This window comes from Zingiber officinale, chromosome 9B, assembly GCF_018446385.1.
Source record: "Zingiber officinale cultivar Zhangliang chromosome 9B, Zo_v1.1, whole genome shotgun sequence".
In the NCBI taxonomy this organism is placed as follows: domain Eukaryota; kingdom Viridiplantae; phylum Streptophyta; class Magnoliopsida; order Zingiberales; family Zingiberaceae; genus Zingiber; species Zingiber officinale.
This window is the reverse complement of record NC_056003.1, coordinates 102,511,524-102,530,976: the sequence shown is the minus strand read 5'-3', so window position 1 is coordinate 102,530,976 and position 19,453 is coordinate 102,511,524. Positions and strand designations below refer to the sequence as shown.

Sequence of the window (19,453 nt, the reverse complement as noted above, 5' to 3'; positions counted from 1 at the left end):
TCAAGTAAAAACTCTGAGTCTCTGTTTTTTTTTTCTGTTCATTTAATTATTTTATGTTAGTGTTCTTTTAAGTCCGAGAAAGGTTCATTTCTTTTAATTATGCAGAGTTATTCAACCCCCCCTTCTAGTCGGCCAACGGTCCCAACAAAATAGACATGATCACTGGAGGGCCGACCGATGACGACTCCAATAGAGACAGAAAGTCGTACGCTCAGCGACTAGAGATTCGTATGGTAGGATACAATAGGGAGAAGGTCGAAGGGTCCAAGATCAACTTCGGTCCCAACTTTCCATCTTATCGAGTGATCATTAAGTATAAAAATAATTCTAAATCGAATTTTTTTAGGTATGCATGATATATGCAGCCTAAAATATTTAAGATAATATATATATATATATTTTATGTCTTCATCAAATCCTAAACACATGTGTACATCTAAACTGTTTTAGGTTTAATTTTTTTTAAAAGCTTAAAAAATCATCAAAAAATTAAAAATTAAAAAAAAAATTACTGTGTCTAACTGCACACGGTCACACATACAGGATCCTTACGGCACTACGAGTAAGGACATGATCGAATTTAAACCACCCCTCCTTTCCTATTATGTAAAGGAATGGTATATCAATCATGAGCATGAGACAGCGCAGTCATGAACAGTGGCCCTACTGACAGAATCGAATTAAAACCCCAACCCTCTCCCGTTATGTAAAGGAATGATATCAATCATCAAGGCAGATATGATGTGGGATTCTCTACTATTTCATATGTTTTGCTACTTCCTTTTATTTCTTCTGCGGTGCAATTTGAAGTCCGCCTTGACCATTTTTAACCAGTTCAGATTCCCTGTCTCCATTTCTCTCTGTCCCCATGTCCCATTACCGATCGGACGGTTCAGATGATATCTCAAAACATCATGATATCTTTAAGATGTATGTAACATTTTTATGATGTGGAAAGTATCCTTGAGATGTCATCTGAACTGTCCGATCAGTAATGGAACATGGAGATAGAGAAAAACGGGGATAAAAGATCTAAACTAATTTTTAACCACCTCCTTTTGAGCACAGACTCACACTGCGTTACAAATCAAGGCGTCGTCCTGATCTCAATCCGACGGTCAATATCTACCTCATCGCCGACTTATACTTCCAATCTGTCCGAACTCTTGGGTCCGTCATTAGTAGCATCTCGCCCCATCTCAATTGGATCAGGTTCAATTGATTTTTTTTAATATTGTGAAATTATTTTTTATCCGGTTAAGGGAAAAAAAACACTTCTTTTAATATATATTTTAAAAATAATTCATTTTGAATTAGAAAGGAAAAAAAATAATTGATTTTTGTCCTTAATTCAACCCAGTGAGAAAATGGAATTTGTTCAGACCCGGACCAACTGTTGAACGGCCGATGGCGTGCGCGAATTATAGATGGAATATCATGGAACGGCGCCAGTTACTACACGAATTCTCTCGCGAATAGGCAGCCCCCCGTTACCGTGTCGTCGGGCGAGTGGTGTAGAAACGCGTACAAATTCAGTTCTTCGTTCTTTCCCCTTTTGTTTTTTGTCATCCGAACCGCGTGTGAGAGAGGGGGGTCGTCGATCCGCCTAAATTGTCCAAGACAGTTAAGCTGATCGCCTTGTTCCTCCTCTCTTGTCTTTCATCAATTGGTCGTCGATTTCTATTTTCTGGGGTTCGATTCGTGCTGAATCGTTTGGATCGTCTTTCCTGCTTTTTTTTTTCTAATCAACTTTTAGGTCATCGCCGAATCCATGGCTTCGAGGCGTATCATCAAGGAGTTGAAGGATCTCCAGAGAGACCCCCCGACCTCTTGCAGCGCAGGTTCTTTCTTTTTTCCTTTTATACGTGATTTTTCTCGGCGATGTGATAAAATCCCCTTTAGTTTCTTCATCTGATTCCGATTCAATTTTTTTTTTGTCCCCTTTAAATTTTGGTCGTCGGAAAGTCATTACACGGAGGAGACGACGTCAGCTTATGTTGGAATCAGAGGCCTGCTAACTTAGGAGTTTGTAGGATTAATATGTGTATATGTGTAGAATATCATCCTACAAAATTTATTCGACCATTCTGTCTTTAACGATAGCGATCCGGGCATATGGTAAAGTTATATTAAAATTGTTCATGGCGGATAGCTGCTCGAGGTTGGATTACTATCTTTGTTCTGCGTTCCTCTTGAAAAAGAAAGCTTTTTTCACTTTGCATTTGTTCCGATTTTACTCCCTTCTGCAGAATATTGTTTCCTTTCTTCTGGAATGATAGCTGTCTTGATATATAAAAGGGAATATAATGGAAAGCATTTATAGTGGATGACTGCTTCAGAATGTCCTATAATCATGTTCTTATTTGTTATGGTCAAATCTATAGCTGATACAGTGATTTGCTAGCTTTTGAATCTAACTCGGATCTTGGTTGGAGAAGTTGGCTAGAGAAGCATGGGTCTGTCAAACTGTTAGGAACACAGATGAGGTAGGTTGGATTTGGTCAAATGTCTGGCAACTCACCAGGGTGAACTGGTGGGGCTAATTTCTGCTTGACTTGAGTGATTTGAGTTAAGGTTGAGTTTGTGGTTGAGGTGGAGTGAATTTGGAGAGTTAATCAGAGTGGAAATTGATTTAAAGACTCATCAGAGTAGGCAATTAATTGTTGCATAGCTGTCTCCTAGAATTCTGTGGATCAATATAGCAAGTCTTTCCTCCCTTTCTCTATATGTCGCCTTGTCCCTTTAACAGTTTTCCCATTACTGTCTAGTATGGCTGTGTGCATTTTAGCTTTTTGTTGGTTGAGTCTTTAACATTTGGATCAGTGTCTGTTCACACTATTGGCTTTCTCAAAGCACATGTGTTAACCATCTAAGAGCCTTTAGAATTGATGGATAATTTTACCCACATCACTATTTCTGTATCTTCTCTATTCACTTATCCATGTTACCAAGTCGCTCATGATTGCTAATTCCATTATATTTCATACAAACATTATTAGATGCTAAAGTAACCAATTAAATGGAAAAATATAGGACCTGGCACCTAAGGAATAACTCAGGAATTGTTTATACTGATAGCTCTTTGAGGAATATTCTTGTTAGTTTGTTCTTTAGTAGATGACTAAGCACAATTCAATATACCAAAGATTTGACTTGCTTGTAAGCTTGGTTGCTTTTTTCAACTTGTCAAGCTTCTGAATCATGCTCATCTAAACTTAATTTACACAATAAGCTTCAGCAATGGTCCTCCTAATTTTTAATGTCCTACAGGGCCGGTTGCTGAAGATATGTTTCATTGGCAAGCAACAATAATGGGTCCACCTGACAGCCCATATGCAGGGGGAGTTTTTGTTGTCACTATCCACTTTCCTCCAGATTATCCCTTTAAACCTCCTAAGGTATTGTTCGCTGTTCTAAATAAAGAGAAGAAAATTTGTACATGTTATCTTTTTCTGTGTATTCATATAATTTCAGTTCTTTTTTCCTATCTAGTTCTTAGATAAATTAGTTAAAGAGCACATTTCAATTTAGTTAGTAAAAAAATTATCCAATGATGTTATATAGTTTATAATATATGCTAAAGTGTGCCATATAACGGAGGCCATAATGTACAAATCCAACTATAATGGGACACACATGGAAGTAAAGTTCTCAGGCGTAGATGTAGAAATATAAGCTGATCTTTTGGAGTTGATTACTGCAAATTACCAATGAATGCTTTAGCATATTTCAACTTGGATATTAAGGAAGATCTCTCAAGGTTATGCTGATCTCACTATGACAACTTTTATGCTTAGACTGCATTTGGGCTATAGGCGTGACAAACATTCACTAATGATATGTATAATCAACTGCAGAAGCGTGTTATATAATGGAGGACAACATGTATAAATTCAAGTAATCTATCAGATTTTTTGAAGCTGATTATTGTAAATCGCCAATGGATGTTTTAGCATATTTCAACTTGGATCAAGGAAGATTCTCAAGCTTGTCTAGACATAATCTGACACAGATCTTATACTTAGGCTCCATTTGTGCCATATAACCATATAACCTGTGACAGACACTGCCAATGAAGTGTAGAATCAACTGCAAGTTGATAACTAAGTTGGCTGACCAGTACTAGTTCTTTGGGACTCCTACTATGTCCTCATCCTAGAGGTATGTGGTGGTTGGTATGGTTAGTACCAGACTATCTGGAACTGGGACAGGACCATGATTATGAACATAATCGAATTGTTGATTCAAAATTAAGAATATAATTAACTGCATTTAGCATATCAGACTCATATCGTGGTATAAGGGATTTAGTTTAATTTTGTATCTCAATCTCTACTCCATACTGTTGGTATATTAGTTTGTTTTTAAAGTAACAGCTTTATTACGTGGCACGGGATCATTGAGATCAAGAACCTATTTTCCTGATCTAATAGTATAGGAACCAATTTTATAATAATCACAAGGTTTAGGTTGGCACGACTACAAATGGTTCTTCTTTAATTTCAATAGTGAAAGGATTTCAAATGATGGGTGCAATACATGCTCATTTTAGCTCTAGATTCATATCCCATACTAGTTCCTTACTTTCCTTGTTCCTTCAGTCTGGGATATACTACGATTCATAACCCATCAGCAGTGGAACTATCCTCCTCTGACTCATAGCCACCCTGAAGGTCCTTAATCACAATTTTAGACTTGGATGGCCTCAGTTTTTCATTCTCTAGCTCTCTTTCTTTTTTTTTTCCTTGTTCTCTCTATTAAATCCTAGGGATTGAGTTATCATTTTGATTTGTCTTTTTATAATTTGCTGAGCTTCTTCAGTAACGCGAATGATGGCTCCCTCATCCTTGGTTGCTTTGCTTATGATTTGATAAACTTCATTGGTATTACAAATACACCGTTATCTTCTTGCCTTGGATCTTGATGATTTCTTTTTCTTAGTGCATCTAGCAAATCAAGCATTGCCCTCTTGTCTTCTCTTCTTTATTCCATGTTCCACTGCATTCCCTAGACATTGCTAATCTGCTAAGGTTAGAACAATAGATAAAACTAGTTTCTCAAATTTTATTACTCTGACTCAGACCAAAATATGGGCTTGAAGCCAGATTAGTACTAATTCGATTGAGGCCAATAGGGGGTTGTGGAGATTCCCTGAGGTGACTGCAATTTGGTTGTAGTGTCTGAAGGGGCTCTTTGAGCTTGATCGAGGTGGATACAGTTCCTTGAGGTGCTTGGCTTGCCGACGAGGGGAGACTTAAACACTCGTGGCTTCTTCTATCTTTTACTCTTCTGGAAGCTGCTCGACTCTACTAAGGTTAGTTGTGTTGTCTTAATGAGCATTGTCCTCTAAAAAGGCCCCTAACATTACCTATTCATAGGCGTTGGCCAATGTCGCAGCACTAGTTGTCTTTTTTTGCTTGATTCCATCTTTGTGCCCATTGGACAATGCTTGTTGCTACGGACCAAACACATGGTGGTGATTTAGAGCGGTTGTTCTCATATTAAATATCTATTCCTGCTTCATAGTAATACCTCTTGGCAGGAATCTTCAACACAAGATCACGGCAAAGTGATCTTCATTGGTGAACTAAGCCTCAAATAGATTAAAGTCTTGCACATAGCTTCACTTTTCTGAGAATGTTATTAAGCTACAAGTTGATGTGAAGCAATTGTTCCCTAAAAGGACCATAACCCTTTCAGATGCAAGCAAGTTCATTGAAAGTTCATCTTTGATCATCAACTGTCATTCAGAGCTTTTTCTAGAGCAATTAGCTGAAGCAATTGCCATGTAGAGTAGTATTGGGTGGGAAGTGCAACAGCTTTACGGTTCCTACAGTCTTGTGGGAGATAGTAGAAGATAAATTTTAGCTGAATCAGAAATGTAGAACTAAACTTGTTTAATCCTTTCTTCTTGAGGATTCTTGATGCTGTACATTTTGATGAAATTCTTTCTTCTTGTAGAATGTTGTAGCAATTGAAGTTGGAAATAGGTTGCACTCCTGCTGTATCATGGAAATCAGTCTGAAATTATTTTGCTCAAAGTAAAAGAAATGGTTAAATAGAAGAAGAAAACCTTGTATAATTGAGTTAAAATTGGTGAAGGTTTTCTGCCATATTTCATCTGTTGTGCATTTTTTTTGCCTGTTCTATTGGAATTATAAAAGTTGGCTTAGATGCAAGATCTGGTTTATACATTTTGTAGTTTTTGTTATTCCTGTAGTCCTATGCCATTATGGTGAAGATAAATCACATGACAAGTCTCACCAACATGGCTTTGGAAATTTCTCTTCTATTTCAACATTGTTTTAGAGTTTACACACTATTACTTATGCAAACTATCATCACCACAAAAGGGTAGAACAGAGGTAAAAAGAAACAAAATCATGTTTGCATATATTGCAGTTGAATTATCCTTGCTTGTGTTGTTCTGTGAATTATGGAACTACCTTCGATGCAAAACCTGGGCCATGACATTTGTGGCTTCATGTTCTGCCTATGGAAAAGATAAAAACAGGTGGTAAACTCTCTCCATAGGCTACAGTCTCTGCTTCACTTGGACATCATCACGCTTATCTAGTTTTTGGGTTGATAACATTAGTTGGCAAGCGTCTATTAACTAGTTTCTCTTCATCTTATATTCTTCTCCAGGTTGCTTTCAAGACAAAGGTTTTTCATCCAAATATTAACAGCAATGGAAGCATTTGCCTGGATATCTTAAAGGAACAATGGAGTCCTGCATTGACTATTTCCAAGGTTCTTTATTCCCTCTATTGGTTATTCTTTAACAGTTGTGTTGCATGAATTCGTAAAGAAATGATTTCCATTAGGGCTCGCTGGTAGCCATGGAGATTCATTCTATGGACTAATTCTACACTTTTTCTCAGCCCTTCTTCTCTCTACCTACATTAAAAACTAACGTTTGACCTTGGGATGTTTAACCTACATGATCCATCAACGAGTTAAAGTTGTTTACCAGTTATCCAATTTGCTCATAACTTAAGTAGTGTCTTTAGTTACTTTAGATGATTGTGCCGACAAATAGATAAATGATTCATGTGTATGTGTTCGTCTTCATCACTCTGAAAATCCAAGTTTTAATTGACTTTCCAACACTTATCTACTACTAGCCTGTATATCAGTGTGTAACAAAATAAGGTTTGAGGAGGAAATGTTCTATTACAGGTGCTGCTGTCGATCTGCTCCCTCCTAACTGATCCAAACCCGGATGATCCGTTGGTTCCAGAAATTGCTCACATGTACAAGACAGACAAGAGCAAGTATGAGACTACAGCAAGGAGCTGGACCCAGAGGTATGCAATGGGTTAAGGTTATGATGAATATTGAGGAGCTGGACCCTTACGCATGTTTCATTGCTAGACTGTTTTATTTGTAAAATTAAAAGTAATCGAAATATTTCACCAATTAAGAGGGGTTAAGTGGCTTCTACAGCAAGGAACTAGACTGTTTATTTGTTCAAACTAGTAAGCAGTGTGCTGTATCTGACTATTTGATGAAATTTCTAAAGTTGGAGTTCTGGTAATTTCATGCCATCTGCATTGTATTTGTATTTTTGATTTATTGTCTCACCGCGATTGAATTCCCCGAATGAAGCATTCGTCTCTATTTTACAATTCACTTGCTAGATCAAAATAGCCTCATTTTATTTGTTTTTGTAATAAGAACATTTCTTTTCTTCTATTTTTCCTCTTTACGGTCAGCTTATTTTTATTCTATTAGGCCTTTTAATTCTATAGCTGCAACTAGGTCACGTGGTTTATATCCCATTAATTTGGTGAGCTCAGCTAAAATTGATGGTTGTATTTATATCGAACAATGACATAACATTGCATATGAACACATATGTATTTATAATTTAAGGCGAGGTCCAACCTTATTTATTTTATTTCCCCCTCTGTTTTGGCGTTGCCTCAACAGCAATACTATTTTTATACACTCAAGATGATGAATCTTGATGTGGATGCGACATTGTTGGATCATCAAGTACATCATACTCATGCAAAATGGGATGGGGAAAGACAAGTTCTGCGGTCTTTTATAAAAGATAGATTCACTACTTTAGCGGCCCTCTTAGTGCTGTCTGTGGTACTTTATAGTGTATATTTCATGTGCTTGAGTTGTATGGGTTGATCCGGAGGTCCTTTATAGTGTATATTTCATGTGCTTGAGTTGTATGGGTTGATCCGGATGAATCTGAAAGCGCAAGTAACTGACGATACATCAGAAAGCAAGTTCTGTGGTCCTTTACAGTCATCAATTTCTGCCTTCTTTATTTGAAACCCCCCAGAGAACAATACAACTTTGGAACAGCAAACAGAAAGCAACACGAGCACAAGAAAGGGCACAAGAAGAAGAACAAAAAAACTACTTTCATATGCACATATGTCAATCTCACACCTTAACTACCCCAAATTACACGACTGAGGAAACTCACTAGCGACCTACTGCTTAAATTTCCACATTGTAGAGCACCAGCATCAGTGCTGTGGTCTGCCACTTAGGCCTCATCTCTCATCAAGTACTTGTCTACCTCCGATGCTGCTTGTCTGCCCTCATTGATGGCCCAGACAACCAGTGACTGGCCGCGCCGGCAATCACCAGCAGCAAAGACTCCTTCGACATTGGTCGAGTAACGTCCCAAAGATGTTTTGAAGTTTGATCGGTTGTCTCGCTCCAGCCCAAGTTGGTCGGCAAGCGTCTACAAAGATATTCTAATCAGACTGCTTAGAATAGATTAGCAGCAAATCCATGAACATAGGTAAGTTAGAACTACCATTTAGAACAAACCTTTTTTCATCAACATATCCATTAAGGTTTCACTATATCAGTTTTGTACTGAAACTACTGATTTTGCCATTTTGAAATCAGAATCTATCATAGAGATAAAGAGAAATAAAAGGCTATAATTAACATTAGAAATCTCACCGATTCTGGTCCCAGGAAACCCATTGCTATTAGGATCAGATCAGCCTCAATTATCTCCTGAGAACCTTCAACTTCCCTGAACTGGACTCGCCCACTGCTATCCTTTTCCCAGTGAACTTTAACTACCTCAAGGCCTTTCACCACACCATTTTCATCTCCTACAAATCTCTTTGTCAAGACCTGATATGATCTTGGATCTTTTCCGAATTTGGTGGCTGCTTCTTGATGACCATAGTCTATTCGGAAGATCCTAGGCCACTGCAGTAAAAAGAAAAGAAATAAAAAAAAAAATCAAATTCAGAATACGTACTCTATTATTATGAACTAGAGTAGGAGAAAGAACTAACCAGGGGCCATGGATTATCAGGTGCTCTTCTTCGAGGTGGCGGAGGGAGGAGTTCCAAGTTTATGATACTGGAGCAGCCGTGCCGAATGGCTGTCCCAATACAATCAGTTCCTGTATCTCCTCCCCCGACCACAACTACCTTCTTGCACTTGGCAGTGATGTATTTATCATCCTCCAAATTGCTGTCCAGCAAGCTTTTGGTGTTTGCATGAAGAAACTCCATGGCAAAATGAATGCCAGAGAGCTCCCTTCCGGGAGCTTTTAGATCCCTGCACAGAGTTTCCAGTGTGCCAAATTTCAATTACCAGACACAAGGACTTTAAGTAATGCAGACATAACTAAAGTTACCTTGGTCTTGTAGCTCCACAAGCCAACACAATGGCATCGTTCGCGGCAAGGAGATGATCAACGGAGTACGACGGATCTAATCCAACATTTGCATTGACCACGAAGTTAATTCCTTCCTCCTCCATTAGACTAACACGGCGTTGAACAATGTAATACTTGTCTGCCTTCATGTTGGGAACTCCATACATCATCAAGCCCCCTATGCGGTCAGCGCGCTCATAAACGGCTACCGAGTGACCCATTTTATTAAGCTGATCAGCAGTCGCTAGACCAGCTGGGCCACTGCCAATGATGGCTACCTTCTTCCTGCATCAATAACACAAGCTAGTCGTTTCTTTGTAATTAATCAAAAACACTTCTATGGTCACTCTAATCTACACTCAAACTGAAATATGAAGACTACTGAATGTCAAAATCAGTGTTACCCAGTTCTCAGAAGTGGTGGTCGAGGTGTCATCCATCCTTGCTCAAATCCATTATCGATGATGGCACATTCTATGCTCTTAATGGATACAGGATTCTCATTAATCCCGAGGACACAAGAACCTTCACAGGGCGCAGGGCAAACTCGGCCAGTAAATTCAGGGAAGTTATTTGTTTGCAAGAGACGATCCAAAGCTTCATGCCACCTATTTTGATGGACAAGATCGTTAAACTCTGGTATCTTATTTCCAAGAGGGCAGCCAGAGTTGTCCTGCATATTGTGAGAAAGATGAATTTAAGCCCCCTCATGTTTTGAAAAAGACAAAAAGATTTGTCACAATATAAAGAAGATTCCTATCAGAAAAAGTTTGAAATGATTCAAGAAATGAGAAAATGATCAAAAGAAAGGCTGTAGCTTCTCTAATTAGTACTCATTCAGAGTAACTTTAGGTAATCCATCTGCCAAAAGCTTTGTGTTGGAAGTTACCTGATGACAAAATGGAGTTCCACAGTCCATGCAACGAGCAGACTGAGTTTTTGTCAGTGGTCCAGGTTTCAATTCTGTAGCAACTTCTTTCCAATCTTTTATCCGATCATTAGAATCTCTATATGAAATACCCTGACGCTCATATTTAAGGAAACCACCATCCTTGATAGGATTATCAACCTGCGTTGGCCGGTTTGCTGACACTGGAACTTTCTCCTGCGAATAACAAGACAATGTAAATATGATCATCGTATGAACAACATAAGTAATTAGTTTACCTTCTTAGATTCTTCATTAGCATCTTTTTCCGTCAATGTTTCTTCTTCTTTATTTTCAGTCGATCGTAGAAGAACCTTCTCATATTCTTTAGGAAACACCTTAACAAACATTGGCATTAATCTATCAAAGTTGGAAAGAACCTCCGTTGCAAGCACACTTCTGGTGTGCTGTTGATGTCGTTGTATCATCTGTTTCAATGTCGTGACGTCCTCTTCGTCCTCAACCTTGTAAAGGTTAACCAGTTCGAGATTGCATCGACTTTTAAACCTTCCATCCACATCAAGAACATAAGCAATTCCGCCACTCATTCCAGCTGCAAAGTTCCTTCCAGTTTTCCCGAGCACAACCACAGTACCTCCTGTCATGTACTCACATCCATGATCGCCAACACCTTCGACGACTGCTCGAGCACCGGAGTTGCGGACGCAGAACCTCTCCGCCGCCATTCCGTTAAAATACGCCTCCCCTTTTGTGGCTCCATACAAAGCAACGTTGCCAATGACTATGTTTTCCTTTGGATCAAACTTACTGTTTCTAGGAGGGTAGACTACAATGCTGCCACCGGATAACCCCTTCCCGACATAGTCGTTGCTGTCTCCTTCGAGTTCAATTGTAATGCCGGGGCAGAGAAAAGCCCCGAGACTCTGGCCAGCACTGCCATTTAGCTTGATATGGATTGTGTTCGGAGGTAATCCTTCCATTTGATAACGCCTAGTGACTGTGTGACTAAGCATGGTACCAACGGCGCGGTTCTCATTTGAAACTTTCTCCTCAATGTACACAGACAAACCTTCATCCAGAGCAGGTCTCGATGATCGAATGAGTTGCTGATCTAACACCATGTCCAGGCCATGATCCTGCTTCCGAATGCAGTACTGAGCAGCTCCAGGCCTGATTTCAGCTGCCGGTGTAAGCAGCAGTGAGAGATCGATATTGTTCAATTTTTCATTCCTCAGGATGACGTCTCTGTCCACCTCTAGCATATCCGCACGCCCGACCATTTCGTCGACAGTTCGAAAGCCCAACCGTGCCATGATCTCGCGCACTTCCTCTGCCAGCATGAAGAAAAAGTTAAGGACGTGCTCAGGTTCTCCTGCAAATTTTTTACGGAGGACTGGATCTTGGGTGGCAATTCCAACCGGGCAAGTGTTCTTATGGCATTTTCGCATCATGATACAGCCGAGAGTTATGAGAGGAGCAGTGCTGAAACCAAACTCCTCTGCGCCAAGGAGGGCAGCTACGGCGACATCTCGTCCAGTCTTCAGCTGACCATCAGTTTGCAAGACTGTTCGGCCACGAAGGCCATTCTCGACCAGAGTTTGGTGAGTTTCAGCCAGTCCAAGCTCCCAGGGAAGCCCTGCATTCTTAATTCCAGTCCATCGTGAAGCTCCGGTACCGCCGTCATGGCCGGAAATCAAAACATGGTCTGCATGCCCTTTCACAACCCCGCTGGCAATCACTCCAACACCAGCTTCAGAAACTAGCTTGACACTGATTCGAGCCTTTGGGTTTGAATTCTGAGAAGAGAAGTAGACTTGGATACATTAACACTTACTACCTTGCATAGATGTTCAGTAATATCATCATACTGGGTACCTTGAGATCAAAAATTAACTGCGCGAGGTCCTCGATTGAGTATATGTCGTGATGAGGAGGAGGACTAATGAGCCCGACACCTGCTGTCGAATTTCGAGTGACCGCGATATTACCAATGACCTTGTGTCCTGGCAGTTCACCCCCTTCACCTGGTTTGGCACCCTGTGCAACACAAGTCAATATTTAAGCATCAAAAGATTGATACTGTGGAGTAGAAAGTTCAACAGGTAGAGTACCTGTGCCATTTTTATCTGAAGTTCATCAGCATTTGTGAGGTAGTAGATTGAGACACCAAATCTTCCACTTGCCACTTGTTTAATTGCGCTCCTCTTTGGATTGTTTGAACCATCTGGAAGCGGCTCCATGCGTGAAGGTTGTTCTCCTCCCTCACCTTAATGAAAGTCGACTAAATCTTATGAATAAATCTTTTTTTCCAAGAACAAAGTAGTATATTCAATATGCAAAAGGGGCAATCAGATTGATAGAATCAAGTCCAAAATTGCACTTTTTAAAAGAAAACTGAGAAAAGTTTCCCTTGTGGAGTTGCAAGACAGATTTTACCAGTGTTTGATTTGCCTCCGAGTTTGTTCATCGCAATGGCCAGAGTTGAGTGTGCTTCCAATGATATGGAACCATAACTCATAGCACCTGTGCAGAAACGCTTCACGATTTCCCTAGCAGGTTCCACTTCGTCTAAGGAAACTTTCTCAGTCACATCTTTAAACTTCAACATACCACGCAAGTTGCAGCCCTTATTAAGTTCCTGTATGAGCCTTGAATATTCTTTGTATGCAGCCACACTGTTGGATCTGGCTGCCTCTTGCAACTTGGCAATTGCAAGGGGATCGTTGAGATGCAATTCGCCATCTTTTCTCCAGTGGTACTTCCCAGGATTAGGAAGTGTCACTGATTCTATACTTACAGGAGACAATCCTCTTGAAGGAAATGCTGTTTCATGAAGACGAAGAGCATCTCCAGCAAGCATTTCAAATGTTGCACCTTGGACTCTGCTCGGTGTTCTCTTGAAGCATCTGTCAATCACCTCAGATGACAGACCTACAGCTTCAAAAATTTGTGCACCCTTGTAAGATGCAAGAGTTGATATCCCCATTTTGGCTATGACTTTCATCATCCCATAGTTGCTAGCTTTAAAGTACTGCTCAACAAGGCCATCTTTTGCTGGAATCTTTCCATCAATCTGCAATCGCCAAATTGCTTCAATTGCCAAATATGGGCATATGGCGTCTGCACCGAATCCAACCAGTGTACAAAAGTGATGCACTTCGCGAGGCTCAGCAAATTCCACTATCAGCCCAATCAGTGTTCTCTCTAGTGTTGAGATCAGATACTGATGAACAGCACCAACTGCCAGCAGAGAACTAACAGCAACATTCTCTGATGAAAATCCTACATTGAAGTCGAGCAAAAGCAGTAAAATCAAGAAACATCCATCACATGAGTAACAAGCAATAATAGAGGAAACATGCTTTGGAGATTAGTAGTTAAGGAAGTACTGTAGACTTGCAATTCATAATCAGTTTCAGATGGGTAAGCTATGAATTTAACGACAATAATAGGTTCTTACCTCTATCAGACAATACTATGGTTGTATAGCCATCATGTATAGCTTCGCGAGCTTCAGAGCATATCTTGTCCAAGGTCTCCTGTAAACCTTTTCTGCCATGTCTTTTTGGATATGTGATGTCGAGCACTTTGCTGCGCCAACCTCTGTAGTTCATTTTTTTTATAGCTTCCATTTCTTCAATGGAAAGAAGGGGCCCTTTCAAGGACAGGCGGTTGCATTGTTCTTCGGCGGTCTCAGTGAGATCACCTTCTGGACCAATCATGCACTGCATAGATGTAACAATTTTCTCCCTGATTGGATCAATTGGAGGGTTGGTCACTTGAGCAAACATCTGCTTGAAGTATGCAAATGTTAAATTCTCTCTAACTGACATCACAGCCAAAGGAGTATCGTTTCCCATTGATCCAAGAGGTTCACTACCATCTGCTGCCATAGGCAGCAACAACATATCTAGATCTTCTACCGTGTAGCTGCAGAGAGAAAGTCCAAGTTATGCCGTTTCAAGTATGCATGTCAAAATAGAAAGAACAAAACTCGGCAGTAACTCACTCACCCGAAGGCCTTAAGTGGAGTCAGTATACCACTGATTCCCACTTTTTCCTTGTTCTCATAGTCATTCTGGGGTACAGAAGATAAGGAATGAGATAAAAAAACCATTTAAAGTAGCTGCAGAAGCACCTGAATGAACTTACCAGTACTGCTCCAAAGATATTGGGGGGAACCATGTCGTCTTTGGTGATAGAACTGACAATCTCATCAAGACAAATCTTTTGTCTCCTAAGCCACTCCCCGTATGGCCTGGCTTGTGAGTACTGTTTCTTCAGTGCCTCATCATCGACGACAACACCTTGTTGAAAATCTACTAATAGCATCATTCCTGGGTTGAGCCTTCCTTTCCTAGCTACATCCTCTGGAGGGACATCTACAACACCAACTTCACTGGCCATGATAACAAGGCCAGTGTTTGTAATGTAGAACCGACCTGGTCTCAATCCATTCCGATCAAGTGTGGCTCCAAGATAACGACCATCAGTAACTGTATTTATTTTAAACTTTCATTAGTTAACTGGTGTTTGATGTTCTTGTCACCAAGAATAAATATAGCTTCTCACATGCTATAAGAGCAGGTCCATCCCAGGGCTCCATGAGAGCTGAGAAATATTCATAGAAAGCCCTCCTTTCAGGATCCATGTTTGTGTCATTTTGCCATGCCTCAGGTATCATCATCATGACAGCTTCTGGCATGCTCCTACCAGAACGAACCAAGAGCTCAAGAACACCATCCAATCCCCCTACAGAATTGATATACAAAAGTCAAGTTCATGCACATTTATACAGAATCCACTTCCATGACTCGAATTAAATCAATCCAAGTGCAAATGCGTGACCTAAAACAAGTTTGCAACTTAAGTAGGATCAAACAAATTCACAAGGGTACCAGAATCAGACGAGCTTGCATCGACAATCGGTAGCAATTTTTTCATTTCATCCTTTGATAAGCCCAACTCCTTGCACTTTAAGAGACCCTCTCGCGCCCTCATCCTAAGGATGAATAACTAATAATGTGATATGTAAGGAAAAAAAACATGCTGAAAAATATATATTTAGCTGATGATTTTTTTTTTTCTTTTCAATTTTACCAATTTATGTTTCCTCGTAATGTGTTAATCTCGCCATTGTGACCCAAAACACGCATAGGTTGGGCACGATCCCAGCTAGGAAATGTGTTCGTGGAGAAGCGGGAATGGACCTGCATATGAACATGGCTGAAATTTAATTTGCACAAATTAAACTCGCATGTTAAGGTTTTAGTTCAGTTAGGGGATAAGTTGTGAATGGAACTAGAAAGGACATAAGATGGGTTCTTCAGACAAGATACAAAATGGCAAGGAAACTATAAATAACCTTTAACAGAAAAAAATTCTTTTTGTCTGAGTTATAACTTATACAATTGACCACGTGAAAGGATGAAACAGAGGTCTATAATAGGAATCTCTAGGTTATTAGAAAGCATACAAATCCCAAGGCATCAACTACCTCAAATAACAAAGTTGTGGTTGGAATTTGAGAAATTTACCATGGCCATGTAGCTTGTGAATTTTTCACTTGCAAGATCTTCATGATAATATGTTTTCAGTTGAATAGGTTTCAGCTGACCTTTATAAACAATTGTCCTGAAAAACAGAAATAGTTAGCAAAATTTTATGAGGTCTAGGAGTTTTCTCAGCCATCATCCTATTACAAAACTTGATCAGAAGAAGACAAACATTGAGGATTAGAATAAATTATCATCCATTATCAACAGTCAGGTCTTTCATATAAAAATGAACATTTACAAAGGAGAGAAGAAGATGAATGAATCACCTTGAAGACAATGAGCATATATAGAATTCCTTGACACCATCACGCTTCTGATTAAGAACAGCTCGAATCGTAACTATTGAGAACCTCCGTAGTATATACATCTACATTAGTTCAGGTGATGTTATTCAAACACTGTCACAAGTAAAAGTTCTATGAGACTGTAAATTTTTTCTAATACTCAACAAAAGAATAGACATTAAAGCTGGACCTGTTGCTCAAAATCGGCATTTGATTTCAGACTTGGAGTAACAAAAACCTGCTCAATGATTGGCTCTGTCCGCTGAGCAGACTGACCAAGATCTGTATTATCTTTTGGTACTCGGCGCCAGCCTAGAATATCATGTCCTAAGGTTTCCGCAACCTAAAATTGAAGGAAGTTACCGCTCAAATCTTCTTAGTCATAGCTAGCACTAAAATGTAGTGGGAAGTTAGCAATCACATAAAATACCATTTAGAAGAAATAATAAAAGGAAGAGTAACCCAATGTAGTAAGTTCCATGACAAGTGAAACAAAGCTCCCTAATATCGACGTCCGAATAAGACTGTTGGCACTATGTAGTCAACAAATTTTGATAAAGCATGAAAATCCTTGGCCAGTTTAAACAGTAGATAATTATCCATTTTTTGTAGAAAAAATAAAGCATCTACCTGGGCTTTCTTGCATTTAGTCATGCATGTTTCCAGAAAACAATTCAAAATGCTTGTTAGAGAAAATTGTAACCATATAAAAATTGTATTTCTAGGATTGAGCATCTTGTTAAAAAAAAATTCATGTTTGTGTTTTAAATCAATAATACAATGCTGAGAGGTATCCTGCTTCAAATTTGTGCACGTTTGCGAGAAAAGTAACGGAGCATTTGGTTACATGTTTTCCATTTCCATTTTATGGAAAACGTGCATTTTCTAGAAAATAGTGTTTGGCTTGCATTTTCCATATTTGTTTTCTAAAAAAATAGATAGCATTTTCTAGAAAAATAGATCTAAAAGTCATTTTATATTTTCCAGAAAATGCGTGTTTTTTTAGAAAATGAATATGGAAACAGAATAACCAAACGCTCTTTAAATTTCTTCCATTCTCAAGCTTATTCATGGTTCAGCAACAGGGTAACTTCATTAAAAAAAAAATGAAAACTAACTATACATGAAGAAACAAGAGAACCTTTTATGTAGGTATATCATCATTGGTGATATTACAATGATTTCCCATTGGTTAGGGTGAAAAGAAACCTTGAGGGAGTAAGCAGCCTGAGCACTTTCAGGCTCCTTGCATATCTAATGTGGGGACTGAATTATGTATCAAGTACCACATAGAAAGGATCTGTTAACAAAACTCTTTAAACCTCTAGAGCATGCAGATGATTCATTAATTTATTTGGCACATATCATCTTCAGTAGGAAAGAAAAAAAAAATGGAAGGTGGTAATCAAATCAGTAAAAGGAAACATTATTTCCACATCTAGGCTATCACACAGCTAGATCCCAACCGTATCAACTGTAAGAATTCCATATGGCAAATTACCTCAGTAAAAGCAGTTTTGGTCTTCTCTCGACGAATATCATCAGTTGGCATGAAGAACATGCCAACAGCATATTCACCAAGTGGCGGCAGCACAAACCCCAAATTCTTGGTTACCTAAAAGACAAGCACACGGAAACTTTGATGTTAGTAATGCATAAGGCAAAGTGAATGATGAATGAACGGGATGATCAAAATCAAAATTTGATCTTCTAGACAATTTGAACAGACATCAAGCACGTACCTCTTTAAAGAAATCATGTGGAAGAGCTACAAGGATGCCAGCTCCATCTCCAGTGTTCTCCTCACAACCACAAGCACCACGATGAGCCATCCTTTCCAGCATCTGCAACGCATTGTTAACCTGCAGATTTGACAAATGTTCAGGCACGTCCCCAAATGACAAGGTTTCTTTTGGATGAAAGGGCATACAAATTTAATCTCCGGGATTGAAATGAATTCAAGACGATAGAAGTAGATACAAATTTCTCAAGAGCATATGACAGCTTAAAGCAAAAAAGCAGCTTACTGTTTCATGGCTATACTTTCCGGTTAGGTCAGCTATAAACCCCACACCACAGGCGTCTTTCTCAAAGGAGGGATCGTAAAGACCAAGAGGCCTCACAGGCACCTCGGACATGGACCACAGCTTTCCGGCCATTTCGAGGGTTATTTAGACTGGAAGTTGTGGAGTAGAAATTCAACTCGTTTAATTTTGCAATCTTCGAGGGAAGTCTTGAGCTTTACAGTATACAAAGCCAGCCTCGACCAGATTCGAAGCCTAAGTCTGCATAACAAACGGAACAAAAACCATAAGCACCGACAACATCAGCGGAAATTCAGAACGAAGAGAGACGCCAAAACTTGCAATCCACTACAACGAAATAAAGGAGACTCGCGGAAAATGAAATCTTTTCGCTGAATATGAGAAAGAAACAGAAACAGAGAGGCCGGTGATTCCCAAATCTCGGATACTGTTACTGGCTACATCGAAAACAAGGCAGGATGAACAGAACGAAGAGAGACTCCAAAACTCGCAATCCACTACAACGAAATAAAGGAGACTAACGAAAAATGAAATCTTTTCGCTGAAGATAAGAAAAAACAGAGAGGCCGGTGATTCCCAAATCTCCGATAGTGTTATTAGCTACATCGAAAAACAAGGCAGGATGAACAGAACACACATTCCTCGACCGTCTGACCTCCAGATCGACAGGAAGACCGGTGAACACCGAAGGGGACGTTGGAATCTAAACGCCGCGTCTCTCGCTTCGAGTCCATTTCGTCCTCGGCATTTATAGGTGTTTTTGGCGGCGGAGCCGGCCATTAGCATCTATAGGCGTGCATTTTAAAAAAGGAACAAAAACCATGGTTTGATTCATCAATTAAAAAAGCAAACGGCAATTCAAAGCAGCACATAGCTTTACATTTCCAAATCAAACACTATATTTTATTTTATTTCTATTTTTATTTTTAAGGGATAGGTATCAAGCACCATATTTTATATTTTATCAAAAATATGCCTCTTTGCCAAAATATCTTTCTATCTAATTAAATTTTTTAAAC

The 19,453-nt window shown here is 39.4% G+C and overlaps 2 protein-coding genes across 3 annotated transcripts; one reads left to right on the top strand and one right to left on the bottom strand.

Moving 5' to 3' along the window:
• The first annotated feature begins 1,473 nt into the window (after positions 1 to 1,473).
• Positions 1,474 to 7,540, top strand: LOC122025587 (ubiquitin-conjugating enzyme E2-17 kDa-like). Of its 2 annotated transcripts, XM_042584421.1 has the most exons (5): positions 1,474 to 1,623; positions 1,757 to 1,841; positions 3,271 to 3,398; positions 6,649 to 6,753; positions 7,183 to 7,540. In XM_042584421.1, exons 2-5 carry the CDS (start codon positions 1,772 to 1,774, stop codon positions 7,324 to 7,326), a joined length of 447 nt encoding a protein of 148 aa, XP_042440355.1. In that variant the 5' UTR covers positions 1,474 to 1,623; positions 1,757 to 1,771; the 3' UTR covers positions 7,327 to 7,540. The 2 variants fall into 2 exon arrangements, with proteins under 2 accessions (XP_042440355.1, XP_042440356.1); XM_042584422.1 differs by having other exon boundaries at positions 1,532 to 1,841.
• A 731-nt stretch (positions 7,541 to 8,271) lies between these two features.
• LOC122025187 (glutamate synthase 1 [NADH], chloroplastic-like) lies at positions 8,272 to 19,155 on the bottom strand. The gene is made up of 23 exons (XM_042583958.1): positions 19,072 to 19,155; positions 18,417 to 18,674; positions 18,132 to 18,251; positions 17,891 to 18,004; positions 16,580 to 16,732; positions 16,372 to 16,472; positions 16,085 to 16,181; positions 15,648 to 15,757; positions 15,446 to 15,549; positions 15,120 to 15,299; positions 14,700 to 15,043; positions 14,561 to 14,625; positions 14,008 to 14,477; positions 12,984 to 13,829; positions 12,659 to 12,813; positions 12,423 to 12,584; positions 10,826 to 12,343; positions 10,548 to 10,763; positions 10,063 to 10,331; positions 9,638 to 9,943; positions 9,291 to 9,558; positions 8,944 to 9,201; positions 8,272 to 8,716 (listed from the first exon to the last, which is right to left on the bottom strand). Exons 2-23 carry the CDS (start codon positions 18,546 to 18,548, stop codon positions 8,516 to 8,518), a joined length of 6,189 nt encoding a protein of 2,062 aa, XP_042439892.1. The 5' UTR covers positions 18,549 to 18,674; positions 19,072 to 19,155; the 3' UTR covers positions 8,272 to 8,515.
• Between the last annotated feature and the right edge of the window lie 298 nt (positions 19,156 to 19,453).